This window comes from Penicillium verrucosum (genome assembly GCF_028828655.1).
Source record: "Penicillium verrucosum strain IBT 35672 chromosome Unknown utg000003l_segment0_segment0, whole genome shotgun sequence".
Taxonomy (NCBI): Eukaryota; Fungi; Ascomycota; class Eurotiomycetes; order Eurotiales; family Aspergillaceae; genus Penicillium; species Penicillium verrucosum.
The window spans coordinates 1,094,455-1,119,571 of record NW_026643212.1 but is presented as its reverse complement, the minus strand read 5'-3'; the positions used below and the strand labels follow the sequence as shown (position 1 = coordinate 1,119,571).

The following is a 25,117-nucleotide window of genomic DNA, read 5'->3' as shown; positions in this document are numbered from 1 at the left end:
TCAACTCGCGAGGGGATAGTATAAATAAAATAATCTACTACTACTACTACTACTATACTTAACCAACTTCTTTATAATCTATTTCAAAATTCTATCAATATTAAGATATCTCAACTTATCCTTCTTAGTACAAATAGTCCGATTCCCTTAGCTAGTATATAGGCGTTTCTTATATTATTTATTGTAATCTCCTCTGCTTATAGAAATTATAGCGTAGGATAAACCTTTAAGCTAAAATATATTATTATACTAACAATATAAAATTTAAAGTAGATATTAAAAGGTATTTAAGAAAGTAAGTTTATATTTCTATTATAAAAGGTAATACGGGTTATAACTATATTAATAGTTTTATTTAATCTTATATTAGTTAAAACTTAATCCTAGTAGTAGATAGAGTGCTAGTAGATAAGTACGAAGGCGAATTTATTATATCTACTTTAGATATAATATACTAGCTACTAGCCTTTAATTAATTATTAAGTACGTAAGTTAATAAAGGCTAAAAGTAGGCCTTCAAATTATCGTATTTAGAAATAAGATAGTTTAACTAATTATCGCTCTTATCTAGAGCACTAGTACCTCTAAGAGTACTTACAACCTATAAGTTTAAAGTAAGTAAGATAATAAAATGTATATAGAATATAAAACATACTATAGAAATCAAACTATTATTACCTTACTTATTACCGCTAAGCTCCGACTATATACTACTACTAAGGCCCTTAAATTTAATATACTTACTATTTTTACGCGTAATCTCTAGGATATTATAGCTAATAAACAAACGCGACCCCGAGTTATAGTAGTAGCTAGCAGCTTCCTAGTCTAGATTTACGACCTTATAACCGGTTTAAGATAGAGCTTTATAGTCCTATATACCATCCGCCTAGCTACTAATACTAACACCGTTATAAGGTTAGCTAAGGCCGCTAGTATTAGTAAAGGCCCGGCTATATAGAGGTATACCTAGAATAATATTATAAGAGGCTACTCCGTACGAGGTATAGTAATCAATTACTTAGTCCGTATTAAATAGAGTGTTAGCTAGGTTGCTATTAGATATATATAGATTAGCGCTATAGCCGGCAACGGTATCCTAGCTTCCGGCGTAATTATAGGCTATTAGGTTCTAGAAGTCTAGATACTAATCTATTTAGGCAAGATACTCTTTTAGGTAATTAGTTAGCTTTATTAAGAAGTTTAAACGAATAATACGGACTAGTAGGAGATAAAGTAGTAAGTAAGAAATAATAGCCGTCTACGTTAGTAGAACTATATAAATCTAAGGCCTAAAAATTTTTAGTTTTATAGACCTATTAATAAAAGAAGTATAAAAATACCTTACGAAGACGGCGTAGGGTATTAACAAATTAGTCCGCTCCGTTATTATTTCTAGGATACTATCTAATATTAGCATTAAATATTATAAACGAGATAGTAAACTTACTTTAAAATTAATATTAATACCGTCGAAGCCTAAGTCCTTTAGTAGCTCGACGGAACTATTAGCAAACTTCTAGCGTCTCCCTTTAGTCTTAAAGGCTAGCCTAAGGTTAGAAGAATACGCCTAGCCTCTAATCGATAGAAGAACCTTAAGTTTACGGTTTTTCTTTTTAAGTAGAAAAAGCTCTTTAATATAGCTATAGATATTATTACCGGTATCGGTCTAGGAATTAGTAGGGTAGTACTTATCGGTATCTGATTAAGGGTCCGATAGGATCACTTTACTAGAGGCTCGGACGTTAGCAAATACGTAGAGAATATAGATTAGTTTCTTAGCGGGAATATCCTAAGGCTAAAAGTTACGAGTATAGATATTCTAATAGACTTTAATAAGTTATTTTGATTTTATAGTAGAATATTATAGTTTAAGCTTATATCTAGTTTATAAAGTATACTACGGAACGATATCCGTTAACGTTACGAGTAGTAATATTAGTCGATTTAATCTTATCTAAGGAGAGAATATAGGTAGCGTTAGCTAGCTATACTAGACTTAGTATAAAAGAAAGGATAAAGTATATATTAAGAGAGTAGTAAGGTTATATCTAATAGGATAACCCGACCTAATAAGCTTTAAAAAGAGTATATTATCGATAAGGAAGAGGATATACGTACTATTTATAGTCGGTAAATAGTCTTAGTGACTAATCGTTATAGCCTATAATAAGATAACTAACCCCTTAATAAAAATTTAGGTATAATACTAAAGTATAATAAGAAAAGGATAAAATAAAACTAACTATGAGTATAGCTTTCCTTAGCTTCTCCGGTAGAGATCGCTACGATAATCTTAAATAAGAAAAGCTAGTAAAGGAGTCTAGATATATATAACTAGGAACTATATATATATAGTAAGTAATAAGTAGAAATAGAAACCTATCTTAGCCTATTAGCTAAGCCTTTATTAATACCTATTAAGCGTATTTTTAGGGCTTTAATAAATCTTATAGTATTAATTTATAGGTATATTGCGGTAGGAATAGTACTATAGGAAATAACTTAAGATTAAAAAGATAAAAAGGAATAGATAGCGGTATTAATATAGAGGTCGGTTACTCCGCTTAGAATTTTATCTCCGTAAAGAGCGTTATAATTGCTACCTATACTTAAGGTAATATTATTATTACTATCGGTAGAGACTATAACCGATTCCGTGCCGTCCTCTAGGGTCTAGTACCCCGCTTCGTAACCTCTAACCTCTTTCCCCGCGCCTAAATAATCAGTTGTAATATAGTAAGTGACTGACCATAAAGCAGATGCTAACGCGGCTAGTCTAAGGACGAAAGGAGTTTTAAGACGTATAATTTCGATGTTTAGATTGAATATATATTATAAAGACAAAATTATAAGTTAGGATATAGTAGAAAGTCTAAAATATATCACTTTATAAAGCAGAGCTGTACCTTTATAGGTAATATAGTCAAGTCTATATTACTAGTCTAGCTGATTCGATAAAGACGTTACTAACTACTCTTCAATCGACCACTCTTCAATCGACCACTCTTTAATCGACTACTCTTTAATCAACCACTCTCCCAATCAACCACTCTCTCAATTAACCACTCTTCAATCGACCACTCTTTAATTAACCACTCTCTCAATTAACCACTCTCTCAATTAACTACTCTCTCAATTAACTACTCTCTTAATTAACCACTCTCTTAATTAACCACTCTCTCAATTAACCACTCTCTTAATTAACCACTCCGTGAAAATTGGAAACTTTGTCAAAATAAGTGAGTGGCCCGCAGGAAATTGACACTAGGTTAGTCTTTAGCCTTTAAAGTGTAGGAATTTTAAAGCTTTTAGTAACCGCTGTAGAAAAGAGCGCCTACTTAGGGACTAGCTCTTTATATCTATATAAGATAGTCGTGGTATAAAGGGGAGGTATATAGCCACGTATTTTGTCTAAAATGTTACTAAAGGCGACTAAGCAGCATCCGTCTATAGATGATGCTTTAAGCATTTACAGTCGCTTACCGGAATCTCCGAAAGATATGTTGAGTTCTATGCTAATAATACTTCCTTTTTAACACAATCTACCGGAAATAAATTCACTAGATTATTAGATTGTACTAGCCCAAGGTTCTACTATAGTATTAGAAACTATCCGAACGCGTCTAAAGTGCTTAAAGTTACGAAACCGCCTATTACTTTAAGAGTTAAAGGAAGAAAGAATTTATTAACGGGATTAATAAGAGAATAAGAACTAGTTTTATCGGTCTTATTTCGAAAATCTTCTTAATTTAATAATGGCGATTATTAATATTTCCTAAGAGTTAACGTTGTAGTATCACTTCGAGCTAGAGGCAAGGCCACTTAATAATAAACGGGTATTTTAAGTAGTTTATAAACTTCGTATTACTCTTAAGCAATCTAGAATTCGGGAAGCCTAGGCTAAGTAGATTTAGAAACGATAGTAGAAAGTCTTACGAATTAGTTATATTATATATTAGATCTGATCCGCGTACGGCTATAATTAGTCCTCGAATATAATTAGCTATTAGATAATAGTGTTTTTAATCTAAGTTTAAAATAAAAAAAATCCGATAGCTACGAAGCGTAAATAGATAAAATTATTAATACGAAGATTCCGAATATAATCTAGGTTACTTAGTGTGATCGCTAGAATCGTAACTACGTTTACTAGATCCTCGTTTAAACCTTCTAACCTCGTAATTCCTATACTACTCTGTTTAATATCAATTCTATTACGTAGTATCCGCTTTCGTTCGCGATATAGTGATATTATCCCTAGGATAGATCGCGATTTAATAATCTCGGCCCTTTTAAAATCAAAAAAACTACCTTTTTACTTTCTAGATTGTATAGCTAATATCGCGGGGCTAGATCTTTATAAAGAATATATAGAAGGTACATTTCTAAGAGCGATTCCTTTATCTTAGTACTAAGGCAATCTCGACTTATTTCCTTTAGTACTAGGTTAATAGGCTGTCCTCCCGGACTTAATAATATCATATATTTAAGATATACGATACCGTCGTAGTTGAACGGTTAAGCTAAGTCGATGCTTCTAAGGTAAAGAGGTATATATATATCTTAGATTGAACGGAGTTTGTCGTTTATAGTAGCTTTATACCGAAACTATTTTGTAAACTCTAGTACGATATATTTTGTAGGTATAGTATATCTATATAACGATAGCGTAATTTTCAAAAGAGTACCCCGAGAACCGTATATATCTAGTACTTCACAATCTATATTAACTATCTAAAACAACTAACGTTGTAACCGTTTGAGGAAAGTGGTTATATTTATATATGGTGCCCTTTTCTATGGTTAAGGATATTGGGGTAAGGTTGATCTAGCTCTCCTCCGTTTAATATTCTATATAGATACCTTAACGTATAGTAATACCGATGATTTTCCGTCTCCCTCGAGAACGACCCTTACGTAGCTAGTATTAGTGCTATATTGATCGACGTTGGCTGTCCCTGTCTAATATTACGCTATATCTATAGGTCCCGGCTCGGCGTATTAGGGTTAGATTAGCCTCGTCTATATCTCGTTATACGTCTCTATTAGTTAGCAACCTCTAATACTAGGTTATTTCGCCTAGGGTAGTTGTATCGGAGATATTCGAAGTAACCTATTCGTTCTTAGAGGGCGATATTTAGAAGACGGTACCTCCTTATCTAGGATACTGCCTAGAATATCTACGACTACCGCTTCCTATCTTAGTAATAAGTCGATTGCTTATTGTCTCTAAGCTTAATTCCGAGGCCGTAACTTATATCTTTAGGGAGTGAAAGCGAGAGATTGCCCTACGGCGGTTAAATATAGACGATTTGGGCCGTTAATTAAGGGTTCTAGCTAGTGAGTCCCTAACGTCTCTTTTTAGAATAGAGAGGTAGTATAGAAGCGTCCCGGGATTCTCTAATTCGTAGATAAATATTAGCTTCGCTAGTACTTAGTACCTTAATTTCCGTACTAGTACGAATAATATAGTTATATAGCTATATAAGAAGTCTAGTAATCGCGCGACGGAATATAAATTTTTAGGGACTTATTATCTTATTACTTAACTACTTTATTAATATCTATATCCTCTAGCCCTTTATAGATATAGCCTAGTATCACCTTATACGGAGATTTATACTATTTAATATAAGCTACGACGCGATAGATCGATTCGGATGATTGGCTAGGGTTGTTATAGACGTAGAATTGATCGGTATAAGGCCGGCTACTTCGCGCGGGAGGCGGGGTTCTCGGGCCATAGGTCGCTATAGTGCTTAGTTCGCTTTATTCTTAGGTAGCTAGACGCGGTGAATATTATTATAGCCGACTACGAATATCGATATTCTATATTCGCTTCTTAAGTTCCTACTCGGGGCTTAGTATATTAGAGTGGTTCTTAAAGCGTATCGACCCTCTTAACCTAAATGTTTGTCGTAGTCTTAGATCGCTATAGAGTTCTTTTAATATAGTTCTTTATGATTAGGCGAAGAAAGTAATTAAGGTCTAGTTCCGAGCTAATAAGCTACCGCCGGATATCTCTCTAGTTTCTTCTAAGGTATAAAGAGAAGTAAATAGTCTAGCTTTAATAAGCGAAGAATTTATTAGTAACCGCTAAATATCCTCTTATTCTTTTGTAAAAGAGTTATAGGCTTTAAGTCTTCTAGGGCATAGTTTATTAATCGCGTTAGCGGGATCTCTATACGTAGATTGTATCTTATCCTACTAAATTGTGAGACTATAGAAGAAGTGGTTATAGATACCGTTAAGGGAAGCGGGAAGGTTGGTTTTAGATATCTTCTCCCTTTCCTCTACTAAAAGACGTCGTAGTTCGTCAATCTTAGTAGATATTTTAAATTATAAGCGTTACGGATAGTACTTATAAATTCGCGGGGGGCTATTATTTACCTACCGCGTCGCTTATATAATATAATAGACCTATCGCTAGCTTAAAATAAGATCTTACTTAGGAGACTTATAAAGTAGAGGGTTAGTTGCTTACCTTATATTAACATAATAATAGGTTCTTTTTTATAATATCTTATACCTATAAATTAAATATATCTTCGCTTTGTTCTATTAACCTTCGGGCTGTCTCTAGAAGAAGGGTACGCCTTTATATCAGCTCTACTAGATAGGAGTGATATATCCGAATCTAAACTATTACCCTCCGCTAAAGATAGTATAAGCGCTTATTTATTTGAAATAGTAAATTATTCAAAGTATTATAAAGGAATTTAAGCTATTATATATATTCCTTATCGCCTATATAGCTAGCGAAAGCAATAGTAGCCTAAAGCATTTTAAGCAAGGATTCGCTATCTTAAAGAATTCTATAGACTGCCGTATAGCGTATATTGTATATTATATACCTTAGGCTGCGAAGCTTAGCTAATATCTAGTAAAAACCTTTCGAAGATACGTATTTTTTATACTAATTTAAAAATAGGAAGAGTTTGTATAGCTCTATTAACTCTATATAAACCTACTCGGCCGACCGATACGCCTAAGGTAGCTAACGTTAGATAAAGCGGAATCTACTTTGCTCTAATATTTTTTATACTGCTTCTAAGATAAGGTACTAAGCGCGGAAAGGTACCTTCTTAGGGATACTCTCTCGAAACGTAGAAATATCCCCTAGCAACCCTTTAAAGACTATTAGTATACTTATGTGGCGAGCTATATTATTAGGGGCTTACTATAATTAAGCCGTTCTTCCTTAGTCCGTGGTATTACTTATCGGGAAGGATATATCTTATAATATATATTGATTAGCAAATTTAGGATACGAATTATAAGAAAACCTCGAAGCTTAATAACGACGAATATATAGAACTTTTTGTATATAAGGTAAATAGGAAAACGACTTATTTATCTCTATATACTTTTAATCGCGACTTTTAAGACGGTATTATATCTCTAGGAGACGAAGCGGTTAATAGGACTTATAGTTTACTTAGATTTACGTTTGCGAATTTTGTTAGTATTATAATAAAACGGAATATAGATTTTCCGCCGGGCTTAGTAATAGATAAAGTAAAATGTTAAGGAATCTAAATTCTATATTATTTCGGTCTAGTTCGAGATATTCGTATTAGTAGTTCGCTTATAGTGCTGTACGTTCACAGACGGGCGAACGTATTTAACCGATTCCTAACTAACTAGGGTAACTTTAAGAGGGCTCTAAAAGCAATATATTACTTAGAGATAAACGTGTCTAGAGTAATAGTTCTACCTATATAAATCTAGATTTATATAATAGGCCTAGGCCGCTTCTTTCTATCTCCTTATTACTATAGTTCTATAATATCGAGTTTCTAAATAGCGCCGGTTGAGAGTCCTATAAAATAGGAGTAGCTACGTAAGCGTTATATAAAGTAGGAGTAGCTACGTAAGCGCTATAATAACCTACTACGCCGTTATAATGATTTCTAGCGCTTATATTTAATTAAAAGTTAGGTAGTTATAGAAATGCCGAACGGCCGCCTCTATACCTACTATTCTTACCCCGATGTCGCTATCCTAACTAAATAGGAAATAGTAAGATTTTGCTTATATTTTTAGCCACTTAAACGTCTTATCTCTAACTTATATAGACTTAGCGTCGTTAGCCTATAGTCTATAAATCTCTACCCGACTATAGCCCTTATAAATCGGCTAATAAAGTAATACCGAAGCTGCTAGCGATTACTATTTTAGGGCGTTGTAACGAACTATAGAGTACTTTGTTATACTATATAATAAGGTAGCTAATACTAAAATTTGTAAGGAAACTAAGAGGTATTTCTAATTTTTATATAAAAGTAATCGTAGGCCTTATAAATAGAAAACGGAGCTTAAGAACACTTTCGTAGAGAAGAATTTCTATTATATCTTTCTAAGTTGTAGGGGGTTAGAAATATAGACGACTACAACGTATAGGTAGTATGCGTAGGACTAGGAACGTATATCTTCGGTATAGTCTACTCGCTAGTATATATATAGCTAAAGACCGTATTTTATATATATTTTCAAACCGCTACTTATTAATAAAGTTGCTAAAGTAGACTAGAGAGAGCTAGTCTAGGATAGTAACCTTTAGAACTATATATAAGGATTAGTTAGTAAACTATATTAAAATAAGTTAATATCTTTTACTGGTATAGATTTTGATATATAGCAATCCCCTACGTAGCTCAATTCAACCTGTTATAGTATTGCTAAGCAGAAGCGTTAAATATAAGGTACGGTATCTAGGGCTTCGAGACTATTTTAGAGACGTTATTACTAGTATAGTTAAGAACCTAAGACTATTTTAAGCCGATAGTGGTTAAGACTAAGAACCGTTAAAACTAAAAGCGGTTAAAACTGAGAGTGGTTAAAACTGAGAGCGGTTAAAATTGAGAACGGTTAAAATTGAGAGCGGCCTAAACTATTTAAATACGGGCTACCGGAACTAGGCTAGCGGCGGGCTCTTAAAAGGAAGATTTTAATAGTTAAGAACGTTCCGAGTTATATAATAAAGTCGGAGGGCGACCTATATATATGGTATTTGTGAAAAGGAAATTTTATTAAAAGCTACTAGTACCTACCGGGGCTAATACTAGGTTTATTTTTATTTGTCTTAGTAAGAAGATATGATATATCCCGAATTAGGAAAGAGAAATTACCCTCTACTTTACTAGTATATAAAAAAATCTATCGAGGGACCTCCTAGAACCTTACGCCTTCCTTAGCTTTATAGGCTAGGAGGGGATATATCTTTGGTGCTAATTGTAAGGTAAGAGTTACCTTAGAATAAGTATCGACTAGCCCTATTATACGATATCGTAAGGGAAGTTATTATAGCGACCTATCGTTCTAATCTATCTCGATTGTAAGCTATACGAGAGTATTCTAAAGCGGATACTAAAAGACTAATTTAACGATTTAGCTGTTTTGATTATACTAATATCCTCTCGTCTCGAGACTGCTATATAGACGCAAACTCTATATATATTTTCGTTAAGGATCTCCTGCTTATCTTATAGAATATTGTTTCCTCTTTAAATATATATCCTACGGAATTAGAACTAGTTATAATAATGTCGTAGGTAAGTCTTATCGTCTCTATTTTTATAGATAAACTAATAGATAAGATTCTCGACGGCCTATACTATCTTAGTAGTTTTAGACTTACGTAGTAGTCACTATCGTATGGTAAAATACTGCTCGGTATAAATAGTAGAATAAAGATCGGTTAGTCCTAGGCTCGTTCGAGTAAATACGCCGCTGATATTTCTTATAGCCTACTTAGATTAATACTTAGAATGCTTATAGACTAAGACTAATATAATATACGCTAATACTATTCCTAGAATTACTATAGCGCTTATATAAAAGTATAAGAAGGATATCGGAATTGCCGGAGTTAATGATTTAAATCGGTAGCTAGTCGACTTAGATACTTTCGGATTCTTATTAGTAGCCTCGACGGAATCTATTAAATTATTAAGAAAGGTAAAGTAGCTAGAAGTATCGTATCGTATTTACTAGATATTACTAAGATATTTATAGTACCCTCTTATCGCTACGAATAATTAACCTACTAAGGACCTCGTTATATTTATACGAGCTGTTTTATACGCCTAGGTTTTTACGAGTAGGTATAACGTAGCGCCGTAAGTCTCGATAAAGTTTAGTTAAGGGTCCTAAGCCCTAGTATATAAGGTATATATTCGTTAGAGTATAGAGACGGAACTTACTTTACGAGGTTCTATATTATATATCGAAGTGTTAGATCTACTATACTAATAGTATTATCCTATTATCCTAATACGTACTACTTATATATTAGGGTTAGACCTATATCTATAATTAGAAGACGCGCGTATTACGCGTATCGGTCCTAAAACGAAGAATTGGAAAGTAGAGACGGAAAGGGTGAAAGAAATATTAAACTATATAGATTGATATTATGTTATATATAAACGAAGATTGACTAATAGGAGAGGAAATAATTGATGAATAACAAATATAATATCGAAGAGATAATTAAGCAATTTAATAAATTTACTATTTACTTGTTAAATCTTAATAGCGTAGTTATATTATATTATACTTTCCTTGGTCTTTTAGAGCGCCTTTCTAGAGTCGGAGAAGTAGCCTATGGTAAGGCCTTAATCTCGTCCGCTATACCTATACGTGATTTAAGCGCTTACCTTATCTTTATTATATATAGTATTTGTTTTAGTAGGCTCGGAGTATTACTAATCGTCCGGAGAGTATATATATTTTAGGACTTGTGTTTAGTTTAGTAGGAGTAATAGGGCTAGCCCTTTAGGACTAACGATCCACGCGTTTTTGTTTACTAGTTGTTTAAGAACGGAGGGTAAGTTTGATAAACGATAAGTAGAATACCTAAGTAATTAAATAGTTGTAGTTAGACGTACGCGATGAGCATAATTATTATAAACCCGGAGGGAGCGTATCTAGAATAGTAATAAAATAAGCGTTAAGAACTAGTATATAAACAGTTAGGCTAGTATATATAGCGATAGAATACGTAACTCTCGAGAGGTATATATGGCAATAGACTAGAGAGCGTTCTAGTAAAAAGACAAAAAGGTGTAGAGTACGAAGCAATTATAAGAAGAGAATATATAGATTGATATATATAAAACCCTATAACCCTAAAGCTAAGCTAGGCTAAGTACGAAGGAGGTAAAAGAGTGAAGCCGCGGGGTAGAACGGTCTATACGTATTTTCTAGGAATATACCTTAATATACCGCTAAGAGTAGAGTTAAAACTTATATATAGCAACGAGAAGTATACGGGAAAGGAGCTTTATTAGGGTACGGAACTACTAATTAGATTTAGCGGTTCGAGGTAATTACTATATATCTATTGGTCGGACACCCTATTAGCGGTTTAGAATCGCGACTCTAGAAGACTGGGCAACCGCGATTCCTTTTTATATTATATAGGTTATAGGTATTTTGATCTAGATCTTAAGTATATTATTTATCGCCTACTACCGAATTGAAGGCTACTGCGGGGGACCTACTCTTTAGCTAATAAGCTAATAATACTAGCCCTTACTCGTATAGCGTGGTCTCTAGCTAAGAACCGTCGTACGTATTTCCCAATCGCTCTAGACTATCCTAAGACTAGATTAAGCCTAGAATGATTGGACTAGGAGAGAAATAGTATTAAGAAGTAGCTTATATAACGTTTTCCTTTCTATATCGCCGGGGCTCTTCGGTAGGACGTATTATAACTAATTTCCTCTTAAGAGGATTCTCCTATAAGTAGAGACTGCTTTTAAGAGATCTCTTATTCTCGGCCTTCTAAGTAACCCTTACTCTTAAAATAAGCTATCTAAAAATAGTCTATTGTTAACGTCCTTTTATATTACTACTTTTAGGATACTCTATATAGCTCTATTATAGTAATAAAAGTAGTCTCTTATCCTAGTATAACTCCTATTAGATTTCTCTCGGGGTACTATACGTCTTATCTGTAGTACGCTCTTATTTTAAGCTATATAAGTCTACGTATATCCTAAGAGGGGTATCTTTAGGATTCCTTCTAAGTAAATTCCGATGACCCGAGAGGATCGAAGCCCTAGTTTAGTATATATTTTGTTATTTATATATATTATTTTTATACGTAAAAATCTCTTATATTATATAGGCCCCGATCGCTATAAACGCTCTAGATAATCCCGCTCTACGCGTAGTAGCTTAATATTAGTCGAGCTTAGTCGAAAATCATAAATAATAACTAATACTATTCCTAAGGCTAGTATACCTCTAATTCTTATAAGTATAGCGGCAATATGGTTACTATAACTAGTAATTCTCTAGTAGTCGTACTATAATAAACAACGGTATAGTAGAGGGATATTATAAAATAGATATAATTACTTTAAGGAGCGATTAGTAGCGAGCTAGGAAAAAACGTACGAAGTACCGTTTAAAAAAGAAAGTAGGGGGGTAATAATAGATTAGAGGAGCTAATATGTGATTGGTTCCTCGCTACTACTCGCTCTACCTTAAAGAAGCGCTTTAAGTAGGCTTACTTTCTTCTAATAGAGCCCGCCCTAGGATAAGACTACCTTATATCTTTACTCGTAATATATTAAATACTACCTACCGATATCCCTACGTTAAGCTATAAAGTCGTAAGGATAATAGATTCTTACTACTAGATAGAAAGGATCTTAATTCCCTTATAGATAAGGCTCTAATAACCCTTCTTATAACGTATCGAACTCGGATAGGTCTAGGGGTAAGATAGGGCGTAGTATTAGTATAGTAAGCTTAGCCTATTACAGTTAGTTACGTTATAACAGTACGACTAGTTATCTTTATATAAACTAATCATCGGCTAGATACGGAGTCTAGACCGTTAAGGCGTTACTACGTTATTAGTAGCCCCGCGGTCTTACCCTTTACCCTAGAGATTAGGCGAGCCGGAATAGAAGGCGACCCCGCTGACTCGTTCTAAAAATAGCCTAAAAGTAGGGTTCGTAAGAGAGTCGCTAGCTAAACGTCTATAGCGCTACTAACTATAGGATTAGATCGCCGGCTAACCTAGAGAGTTAAGTAAGGGTAGGAGTATCCGCGATTTAAAGTTTTATAGTTTAGAGTTCGCGGTTTAGAGTTTGTAGTTCTAGATAGTAAGACGTCGCCCGCCTCTACTAGGTATCTTATATAATATTTAAGAGCTAATCATCCCTATAAAGGCCGATATATATTAAGACCTAATAGCTTAATTAGGGACTATTAGTATTAAGCAAGCAAGCCTTTTCCTAGAAAGGGATAGAGTAGGTACGTCTTTACTTATCGATAAGGTCCGTTAGATAATAACTATATAATATCCAACCCTCTAAAGCCTAGAGTATATAGTAGCGTATTACGCAAATAGACTAACAACGAGATAGGTAAGCCTATTCTCTATATTTAGAAAGAGTTTTCGCTAACTACTAGCTTCGTTATACACTATACTTATAGCGAGATTATAACGTAAGTTATCCTTCGAAGCAAACGGCTTTTATTAGAGGACGGAAGGACCGAGTAGTACAATTAAAATACTCGTCTTACTACGGTAACTATACTTTAAGGATTAGAAGGAGGACCGAATTTATCTATATCTATCTAACCCTCCTTTATATTTAAACTAAAAAAGCGAGCGGAGATAAAAGGCAAATATTAGATCCTCCCCCCCCCCCCTTATAAAGAGATGTTGAAAAGAGGGGTTATATAGGTATAAGTTATCCTATAAGACGTTAGGAGATATTAGATTTATAAAGTATAAGGTAGTCTTACTTACGTCCCTCTTATTAAAGAGGATACCTACCTAGCGTATCTAAAATTATCTTTCCCTTCTCCGGACAATTATATCTACCTATCTATCCGTATAACCTTCCGCGTTAGAAATACTTTTACTACTTTAAGAATCACGAGAGCTATAAATTCTATAGCTATCTCCTTTTACGATAACTTACCGCGGAAATTAGCGATCTCGGGGCAATACGAGTAACCGAGGAGGACCTAATAGCTCTAGAAAGCGCAATCAGTCGGAAATATTCTATATACACTTTTAACGTAGTACGTACTACTACGGTAAGAGGTATAGATTCTCGTACGATATGAATAAGGCTTCCGACTTTAGGTCAAACCCGGCTATATATTATCCTATAACCTATAATCTAGACGCTCGGAATTAATACTTCGACTAGAAGAGGTTCCTAAGAAACGGGATATTAAGATCTATATATTCTCTAATAAAATAAGAGGAGCTCCTTTAATTCTAGAATAGGGCTCTCGAAATTCTAGAAAGCGATAGTAGAGAGAATTATTAGTTTCTCGCTAAAGATCTTATAAATAACGAGCTTTATAGATATGATTTTATCCTAGTAACTATAGAGGCGTATAATTCTAAGGGAATTATTCTAGCTTATAATAAGCCGTTCCTTAAAGTTATTATCTATTATTCTCTCTTAGACTGTCTTTCTATCGAGTTATATATTAGCACTCTATATATATCCTTTAGTAGTACGAATAGAGATCGAGCGATTAGATATCTAAGTAATATCTGCTAGAGCCTTATAGGTAGAGGTAAAGAAACCAGCGAATCTGCCTCGGTTATTTTACTAGATACGGTGAAATTACTATTAAATACCCTTTACTAGCTCTTATTAAGGGTCCGACGCGCTCGATTTCACGATAAACTCCCCGTACTACTTAACCTAGCCCGCGAACTAGCCTCTAAAATAACGGAAGAATGCTCGAAAGCCGACCTCGACGGACTTTAGAGTAGAATAGAAGTTATATAGAGCCTAGTAACTAACGTAAGCTATAACCTTATTATACCTAGGGTATATAAGGGAGATCCCTAGAGGACTAGGCTAGTCCTATCGTCTTTTCTAATAGATATATAAATACCTAGCGGGAGATACGATAACGACCTCGTAGATATATCCGAAATTCTGATTCTTCCTACTCTTAGAGAGATTATTAATATTAATCTAGAATATCTACCCTCTACTAATTTCCTATAACCGTACTTTCTCGCCGACCTTTTATAAAGATATATTAATTTATCGTTCCGACTACTACGCTACGATATCTTTAGCTTAGCGAAAGATATTCTTAGGGGTCTATAACAGCAGACTGATTTAATACGAAGTCCTTATCTATTAGGTAAGGACAACGCGGTATATCTCTACCCGGGGGTATAAGTTTAGTATATATTTATTAATAATAGGAATAAGCTCGAAGTAACTATATCCTTTTCTATTCTACTATAGCTCTATAAAAGGACCTCTAAAGAGCAATCTAAATGGTAGGAAGACTCTAATCGACTTAATAAAGGAAGCCTTATCTACTTTTTAACGTCCTAAGGAACTTATAGAAAGCTTATCTTCCTCGAAGTGACCGTAAAGAATGCTTCTAAAAACCAAGTATACTAGAATAAGAGTAGTCTTATATCTAATAGATATTTACCTAGTATTACGGTCAAACTTACGGCTTATTTATAATATAAACTAATATTCCTAGGCTAGCTTTATAATAAGAGACTTACTAGTATTCTGGTTGAATTCTATGGTTTAATCCCTACTACGTTCGTCCCTATCCTAGAAAACCTATAACAAATCTAACGCGAAGGGGATTTAGTATTCCGAAAGTAGGTCTTGCTAGATTATAAGAGTGATAAAGATCGATATAATATCCCCCTACCGGTATATACGCGTAAACTAGGGTTTATCTTTCCCCTGACTTCGATCGTAACCCCTACCGCTAACAATATTATATTGGATCTAAGTACCTCTAAGTCCGTTGATACCTTAAAGCTACAAACTTAGACTAGTCTAGATTATAGCTAGTATTAGGGACTTATCGTAGCTCTTATACGAGAGTATACCCTAATCTAAGGCCTACTAGGCACCGGAAAGTCCTATTTAGGCGTTAAGGTTGTCTAAGCTCTGCTTAAAATTAAGAAAAATATAAACCTTAAACCGATTATTATGATGTAAGTAGTAAGTTTATACCTTCCGGTATTCTTACTTATAGGAACTATAGGTATTATACTAACTATGCCTTAGACCAATTCTTAAAGTACCTTCTTGATGTAGGTATCTAGAAAGTAATATATATTAGTAGCCGTAGTTAGGCCCCCGAGCTTGAAGGTAAGAACCTTCGCGTTATTAGTAAAGACTTTAGGAAGACGAAGGTAGAGTCGCAGACCCTCGGTAAGTCTTATAGGGAACTCGAAGCCTATATAGAAGATACTAGATATACAATAAAACCTCTATACTAGTCTTAAAAGGGCCTATCTTAGGCCGCTATAGGGAACTTCGTACGTAGAAAATGGCCTGCTATATATAAGTAGCTTGACCGACCGGATCTAGAAGGGTTCAAAATTATTACGGATAACAAATTGCTTTATTGGCTTAGGGTTAAATCGATAAGAATCTAGAAAGGTTAGAACGAGGATAAAGTTAATATTATACGCTTAGAACGCTTAATACGTGCTGCCTAGGAAGATATTCATACTCTTACAAAGCCGGAACGCTAGATTCTTATAATAGAGTGGTTTAAATAGTAGCGGGAAAGCGAAATTACCCGGATTTTTAAGGCTATTAATCACGTTATAAGCCTTTATAACGATATCAATATAGTCTATAATAAGGTTAATCGCCGAGCCCTAATTTAAGTAGATATAATCGGAATCACGATAATATCCCTTATACGCTATATTAAGATATTACGCCGCTTAGGATTAAAGGTTATTATATACGAGGAAGTAGTAGAAGTAATAGAAGCCTACGTTATCTTAGCCCTTATACTAGGTATTAAGCACTTTATTTAGATTAGAGATTATCGATAGCTACGACCCTAGATTCAAAATTATTTACTTAGTCTTAAATTATCTATAGGAATAGTATAATAGCTAGACAGAAGCTAGTTTAAGAGACGCGCTCTCGGCGAGCTAGGTTTTAAGCCTACCCCTATTATATAGCTTAATATATAGCGAAGAATAAGACCCGAAATCTCGTAACTTATTAGGAGGGTCTATCCTAAACTCGAGGACTATAAAAGCACTATAGCTTTACCTAATATTATTAGAATAAGGGACAACCTCTTCTAGCTAGACTATTAATACGAGGAAGACTCGAGAGATAACGGCAGCCGTGTTAAGTCTTATAGCAACTAATAGGAGGTCGATATAGCTACTACTTTTATTCGGTATCTTATTCGGTAAGGAGAGTATAAGAGTACGGATATTGCCCTCTTAACCCTATATACCGGGTAGTTACGGAAGCTTAGGATATCGCTTAGTAAAGATTTTAAGATTTACCTTAGCGAGCGAGACCTAGAAACCTTAGCTATAGATAGGTTTAAGAAGGTAGAAGATAAGAATCCGGAGTCAAATAGTCGTAAGGCACTTAAGAAAAAGATATTACTTTAGACGCTCCGCCTTATTATAGTCGACAATTTCTAAGGCGAGGAGGCAAAAGTGATAGTGGTCTCCCTAGTTCGCAGTAACAAAAAGCGTAAGGTTAGCTTTTTACGTACCGAGAACCGTATTAACGTGCTCCTTAGCCGGGCTTAATATAGTATATACCTTATCGGAAACGCCGAAATATATCTTAATATAGAAATATAGGCCGATATCTACTCTTAGCTCTCTTATATAAATATAGTTAGTATAGAGTTAGCTCTATGCTGTCCTCGCTATCTAGATACGCCTATTCTATATTCTAAGCCTTACGACTTTAAAAGGAAGAGTCTAGAGGGTAGGTATAGTCTCCCGTATAACCGACGACTTAAGCTATATAGCTATTAATACTAGGCTAAGTGCTATTTAACGGTTATATACGACGGCTTTGCGTATAGAAAGCCTTACCTACGTATCCGATCAACCTATTACTATAAATGCCCTAGGCTTTGTGGTAAAGATTGTGGCCTTTACTTAACGAAGATTTAAGATATTAAGCTTCCTTATAGTTATATTAAGAAGGTCCTCTATTACTATTAGATATTAAATCTAGAGCTTATTAAGTGCGATATTAAGGTTGAAAAGGCTGTTCCTAAGTATAGTTATAAAATTAAGGTTAGCTATTTTAAGGATATTATATTCCCGATCTTCCGTTGCCCTAAGCTATATACCGATATCCTTAGCTATAGCTATAACTATAGTGATTGCTATAGAAATTGTCTCTAGGAAGTTATTAACGGAAGAAGAATAACTAAGTATCCGAAGTATATAAAAATATATAACCGTCTATATAGTATTTACAATTATAGGTGTCCTAAGGAATACCACGATAGGGAAAGCTATAGTTCCTACGAGGCAAAGTACGAAGTAAGACTTACAATTACCTATTATCTTATTATTATATAGAAACACTAACTATACTATAGGTCCGATACTCGTATTTAATATACGACTTAACTTACGAAAAGGTATATATACTATATATCGAGAAATATACCTAATCCTACGCTTATTAAGGCTCCTACTTAATGCCTTATACAGTACTATACAATCGACTTCCCTACAATAAGCGATACACTAAAAATCTTAAATACGGCTACTAGTGTCTAAGCCTCTATAGAGAAGATTGTCTAAATAATCTATATTAAAAGTATGGCGATAAGAGTGATACTCGTGTTGACTTTATCGAAATAAAAGACTATTCCGAAATTAACCTCGATAAAACTCCGATTATTGTGCTTAGATACGGTTATTTCTTTATAAGTAAGTCGGTTAATAGATTAGTTGGCCTAGATTAAGTATATATAAGGGATAAAGATAGAAAGTTCGAAGACCTCCGCGATCTCTCTTCTTCTCTCGCTATAGCTATACCCTCGTGCCCTAACTATAAATAGCCTATTCGCTAATTTGTGACGAAACGTTATAATCGTGTTATTAATCGTACTGTTATAGACGAGACTTATAAGCGGTTCCTTGCTAAAGGTCGTATAGACCTCGTAAACCTTAAATCGCGTCTAAATAATATTGAATATAAGCTTAACTCTAAGGGGGCGTTTCTGCTTTTTAGTAACGCCGCTATAAAGCTTAAAGCACTTAATATAGAGGCCTTAAAACTTAGTAAAACTATATAGGCCGAGAATCAACCGATAAAACGGCTTATAGATGCGATTATTACTAGCTAGAAACTGGAATAGGACGAAATTGCCTCCCTATTAGCTAGGATAGAGGTAACGAATCTAGTAATCTAGGAATCTAATAGTTAAATTACTCTCGGCGTAAGGCTAATTTAGATGAAATCCTAAGAAATTGCAATTATCTATTTATTTAAAGTTACGGAGTTAAGAAAAGATCCTCTAGAAGCATAGCTAGGTATTACTAAAATATTACTAATATTAACTCGGGTATTAGAAAATTACTAAGACTTGATAACTTAGGTATATATACGAAGTCTCTACCGTATCGTTATTACAGCAACTATCTTATTTGCGAAAATCGCCTAGCTGGACGCGTAGTATCGCCGTACTTATCTAGCAAAAGTAATATCGGATCTAAATCCTAAAGAAGCTAGCGCTAATTCTAGAAAGCTCGAAAATCGTACTAAAACTATCCGCAATCTCCTTACTATTACGTTAAAACTATGTGACGGACTAGGGAACTGCCCCGAGCTCTAAGAATAGGTCTAGGAAATAACCCGTCTCTACGAAGGGCCGCGATATAAGATAGTGACTTTAGAAGAATTAGAATTAATTAAGACGGCTATAGTTAGTAGGCGAAGAGGAATAGCGACTTACTCTAGGTATTAGTACAATTGCGTTAATAGATATCTAGTAAGTAAATTTCCCTAGTCTCGATCTATCTATTATCCTAAGTTACTTTAATAGGATAACTTAGCTAATAATGTTTTCTAGTTTACTATTAGAGAGTATAGTATACCGATAGAGTAAGCTAGATACCTAGAGTACGGAGTATCTATTAGAGGTCAAAACCATATAGCCGTTACGGGCGTATCTCGAGCGCGGGAAATAGAGTAGATAGAAACTATATTATATTTCGATTATAGTAGGAAAATATATATTTTCTTTTCTTTCCTTAATACTATATACAAATCTAAACTTAAATATTTTAGATAGTTTATTAAGTATCTATACCTTATCCTAGCTGTTAGGGATATATATAAAGTATATAGGATGTTTAGAGAAATAATCTATAGGACCTATATGGCGTATATAGGTTCCCCTAAACGCGAGGAAGCCTATTCCTTTTGCTTCCTCGCGCTACATTTTATATCTAGAGTCGACTATAGCTTTCTTTAATATTAACTACTTATCTAAATACGCTATCCTTATCTACGGATACGTAAGACCTTTATAAATAGATGTTACGTTACTAGGAATAGATACTATATTACTAGGAATAGATACTGCGTTTCTAGAAGTAGATTAGGATCTATAAAACTATATACTAATCGATCGATTAATTGATTTATAGTCTATCCTAGCCTTTTAGAAAATATTCTTAGCTATACTCGGATAATAGTAAGACTATCGTTTTATAGATCTAGCTCTATAACCGTGTGTATAAATAATTACGTATATAGAACTAAATAAGGATAGGAATTATAGAAGATAAGAATTTGTGAAGCCTTAGGTAGTAAGACTACTAGAAGACTAGGATAGTGGTTTTAAATAAGCTACCTCTATTTGTAACGTCTCGCGTATATATATATCCGACTAGGAGACTAGGGGACGCGTATTATAAGCCCTAAAACGACGTAGTATTAGTGGTCTTTAATATAGAGGACGTGGTAGTATTAATATTCGCGATATAAGTAAGGGTTATACTGTAAAACTAGATAGAATCTACTAGCGTTAAACTAAAATAACGAATTCTTAAATAGTAGTTAGAATAGGGTATAAAATAAAGAAGTAGTAAAGCAGAGGGTATAAGAGGATTAGAGTAGCGAATAAAAAGCTATAATTTAGCTATTAATAATATTATCGATAAAGTTTTAGGAATAGGGGTATTCTTTATAGGCGGAGTAATCTATTTATCTAACTTTATTTGTTTTAGGGTATAGCTTTATATATTATTAAATCGTTCCTATATAGTAGAATAATAAGTTTCGACTATTAGTAGGTTCTATATCTTATATAAGTTATAGAATATTAGAAATACTAGATATTTATATATACGTCTTACTTATCTTTTATAAGCTTTTATCTTAAACTATAGCTTCTATAATAGAGATAATATTATTTTATAATCTAGTTACGTAATAAATAATCCGTAAGCTATAGTAAATTCCGGTATTATTAATAATAGGTTGTTATATAAGACTTATTATATCTTAACTTTATAAAGTATAGCTTAATAACTCAATTTCTCTATTTTCCTACAAAAGGATACTTCTAGAACTTAGTAATAAAAATCGAATTCTCCTTTTTTCGTAAGTATTACCCTATTTTATACTCCGGATAACTCACTAATTTTATACTTAATATAAGCACTTCGTAAGGATGTAACTAAAATATATAATTAGATATACTTAGCCGGTATCTAGCGATAAGTAACCTAATAGTTTAGGTTGGCCTAGCTGACCCCTCTTAGTCGAGAGGGAGCCTAGGTCTTAATATCTAATCTTTTAGCTAAAGTAGTTGTACGATTGAATAGGACCTTTATAATAAGAAGCTTCTTAATATTAATCACTACTATTATATCTCCTTTTAGGTCGTTAAAATCCTAGTGTTTAATTAAACGTAATATTCTTATTAGGCTATTAGATATTACTATAAGGTCCGAAGGTTAGTTGCCTTTATAGTGGTTTTTTAAGATATCTTTATTAACTAGTGAGCTTTCGTATAGAGGGCCGCTATGACTAGAAGGTAACGTAAATAGCTACTTTAAAGAACGAAAACTAAGTTTTTTATCGAATCGATTATAGCTATCTAACCGAATAGCCTGATAAAAGATGTCCGGGGTATCTAATTCGGGCCGATTCGAAAGCTTCGAACGTTAGCTTAGAAGGAGTCTACTAAGATAATTAAGTGTTATTGTATCCGTCGGTAGAGTTAAGCGAGTATTAGTAAGCCTACTTCTAAGGTTTCCTCTCCTTTCTAATAATAGAATCTCCTCGTTCTCTTCGTTATAGTTAAGTCCGGGATATAAGATATACAACGCCCCGCCTAAGACCTATAATATAAGAAATACTAGACTATCTAAAAGAAAAATTTTGTTATTAAGAGTATTGATAAGCTTTTAGTATTTATTATTATAATTCTCCTATAATTATAGATTGCGTTTATTGACTTGGTTTTGTCTGATTTGTTCCTCTATAAGTAGATTGTCTTCGAAGCTAATATAGAAAGACCTCTTAACCTCGACTAGGCCGATTCTATATCTTTTATTAGGATGGCGATCGGCTATTTCGTTAAGGTAAGGAGTGGAAGTAGCGTATCTTATAAGCGATATCTTCTACCGGTTGAAGAGAAGCGGGGCGGTCTATTATAATTCTATTCCGCTAAGACAAATTTAGACTAAGACTAATTCTTACTAGAATTAAGATAGATCCTAGGGGATCCCGGACTATAAGGAAAATATCCTATAGGTACTAAATAAGTAATTATATGATAAACCCCTCTTAGATCGTTATCGGTATAATAACGATTTAATATCGGTACGACGATGATTTTATAGAATAAGGATTTATTAGTAGTACCTAATCCCTATTCCCTAGTTATAAGGATTATTATCTATTATAGATTACTAGTACTTAGCCGTACCGAGATTAATTATATTTTGCAATAAGCCGTATCTTAGTCTTCCCTATTCTGGTTTGTGGTAGCGACGGACTAAGCTCGTAAGGGTATAGCTCTCTATTACTACGCTTCGGTGAGCACGAAGGCTTATATCGTTTCTTTTTTATAACTAGACGCGGATGATTTTGCGGGAAACTATTAAGATAAAGTAGAGTATAAATATCGACTATAAGGGCAGAAGGACTTAATAAGTAGAAGTTAGTTTTACTCTATACTTAGAAAGTAGGGATTTAACGTAGTACGGCCTAACCCCGCTTTCTAAGTTAACTTATATAATCGGCTACAAAAAGGCAAATAGGTAGTAGGCTAATTAGAAGAAGTTTTTAAAGAAGTGTGTAGCAAAAGTATATAAGTAATAACGGCGAGAGTATAACAAATAAGCAGTAAGTATAAAGTACGGACGTTAGGGTTAGGAAGTTAGCTATTAGGGTTATAGAGGAAAGAACTAGTAAAAAAGGATAACCGCTAACCCTAAACTAAGATAATTAGAAGCGGGCGTGGTATAAAAAGGTAGCGAATTAAAGGAGGGCAGTGGGTCGAAGTAGCGAATAAGAAGCTAGGATTTAGCTAAAAGTAATATTATAGATAAAGTTTTAATAATAAGGGTATCCCTATAGGCGAAGGTAAACCCTTCCTTTTACTTCGTTCGTTTTAGGGCTTACAGCGTATAGTAGCGCGCGTTGCCCTAAAACGACGTGAAAAATAGGTGAAAATAGAGGTAAAAATGCCTTAAGCAAAGTCGGTATATAGCTTATAGCTAGGTAGTACGGAATATTTTCGGAGAATAGACTAATCACATTCTAATTGGAAATATAAAATAGACTCGCCTTAAATAGGGGTATTTATTTGGTAATTAAACTGGATAGATTCAATGCCCGCGGGATAAACTCTAGATAGCTAGTATTATAGGCCTAGACGCTAGCTATCTAGTCTATAGGCCTTATTACGTAGTACGGAATACGCCCCGTTAGTCCTCTAGTACTTTATCGAATATCTAAAGCTAATTCTCGAATTTAGCTTCTTTTATCCCTTATAGTAGTTGCGTGGAGTATTGCTTAGCAGCCTGCTTTATTTTTATTGTAGAGGGACTATTATCCCTTTTAATTAAACGTTGTATATCGTATACTCTTTTCGCGAAAACCCGGGCCCTCGATTTATCTTCATTTTCGGTGGCGATATCGAATATATCTTTATAAGCTCGAGCGAGACTTATATCCTAAACTCCCTCCTTATCGAATAGACTAAATATTATATATAAGAGATTAAGCGCTATCTTTATATATAGATTACCCTAGAAGAAACTTCCGATAGAACTGTTAATAAACTAAAGCTTCTTTAACCGTTCGTCGCTAAGTTTTCGCTAAACTTAGGGCAGTAAGCAGAGCTCGTATTTGTATTCGAACTTAAATTTCTACCTTAGAAAACGCTGCCGCTCTATAAACTCTAACGTACTAGGCAGATAAGAAATAGCTATTTCTTACCCTACTTTAATATCCTAGAGGGCGTTAATAGTAAGCTCCCTAATATCCTTATTCTATATATTCTAGGTATTATGTCTATAGGAATAATTGATTCGGGACGTATCGAGGAATAAACTACTAGATATATCGTTCGAGCCTACTAGAGGAAGAAAGTTGGTTCGAGTAATACCGAGGGAGTAGCTATAAGTATCACCGTAAATATTTATAAGGTCTAAGAAAGCGGCTTTTTAATTAGTAGTTAGGCGTTTTACTTTATTTTTAACGATAACCTCTAGGGCTTTAATATTAGGATCGCCTCGAGGTACTCTGAAAATTAGAGCTTCTGATAATAGACGTATACCCTTAGCTATCCTTTCTACCGTAACTAGTCCCTTTTCTTTTCTAGCTATTAATCTAATAGCGTACGGCTTACTAGACAGTTAGATAATATCTTTACTAATCTTTACGGTATCTTCTTTATTTTTAGAGCTTACTATAGGTTTAATAGTATTAATAGAGAGAGGAAAGCTAAGATATTTGTTAAACTAGCTCTAATCGAGAAGAAATATACCTCTTAAATTAGGATCTTAGAGAAGTTTATAACTGGTCTTATAGAATCTTTTATTCTAGCTACGAGCCTAATAGGTCTAATTCAATTAGTAGTAGTACCTAAACAGTATAGTATCTCAATCGTACCTTATTATAATACTAGAAGAAAGAGCACTTAGAGCACTTCTTTATAGAAGTTGAGCTTTTTCTATACCCGTGATATTTCTTACGACCGTTAGACTCTGCTCTAATCTCCTAGATTTGATCACTTAAGCCAAGTAGGTCTTATAGCGGAGTTGGAAATATCTACGTTAGGTTGAATTTATGAGCATTTTCTAGGA

General features: G+C 34.0%; 3 protein-coding genes across 3 annotated transcripts, besides 2 other annotated features; 2 read left to right on the top strand and 1 right to left on the bottom strand.

Moving 5' to 3' along the window:
• Window positions 1-550: 550 nt before the first annotated feature.
• Window positions 551-1,988, bottom strand: N7516_008153 (uncharacterized protein; the record flags this gene model as incomplete). Its single annotated transcript, XM_057220872.1, has 5 exons — window positions 551-582; window positions 745-823; window positions 1,451-1,519; window positions 1,595-1,669; window positions 1,902-1,988. Coding segments are annotated over 5 exons (342 nt in total), but the record flags the coding sequence as incomplete, so codon positions are not given.
• A 5,968-nt stretch (window positions 1,989-7,956) lies between these two features.
• Window positions 7,957-7,998: a sequence feature (Short protein (N7516_008152, KAJ5926379.1) was converted to a misc_feature.).
• An 83-nt stretch (window positions 7,999-8,081) lies between these two features.
• Window positions 8,082-8,087: a sequence feature (Short protein (N7516_008152, KAJ5926379.1) was converted to a misc_feature.).
• A 5,881-nt stretch (window positions 8,088-13,968) lies between these two features.
• Window positions 13,969-14,765, top strand: N7516_008151 (uncharacterized protein; the record flags this gene model as incomplete). Its single annotated transcript, XM_057220871.1, has 4 exons — window positions 13,969-14,073; window positions 14,313-14,505; window positions 14,563-14,612; window positions 14,643-14,765. Coding segments are annotated over 4 exons (471 nt in total), but the record flags the coding sequence as incomplete, so codon positions are not given.
• Window positions 14,766-15,977: 1,212 nt separating this feature from the next.
• On the top strand, window positions 15,978-19,623 carry N7516_008150 (uncharacterized protein; the record flags this gene model as incomplete). The annotated part of the gene is made up of 19 exons (XM_057220870.1): window positions 15,978-15,982; window positions 16,033-16,081; window positions 16,124-16,202; window positions 16,271-16,309; window positions 16,362-16,408; window positions 16,559-16,642; window positions 16,715-16,802; window positions 17,171-17,211; window positions 17,267-17,390; window positions 17,457-17,537; window positions 17,667-17,750; window positions 18,006-18,104; window positions 18,154-18,181; window positions 18,262-18,319; window positions 18,379-18,420; window positions 18,494-18,556; window positions 18,604-18,715; window positions 18,905-19,069; window positions 19,490-19,623. 19 exons carry the CDS (start codon window positions 15,978-15,980, stop codon window positions 19,621-19,623), a joined length of 1,422 nt encoding a protein of 473 aa, XP_057071142.1.
• Window positions 19,624-25,117: the final 5,494 nt, after the last annotated feature.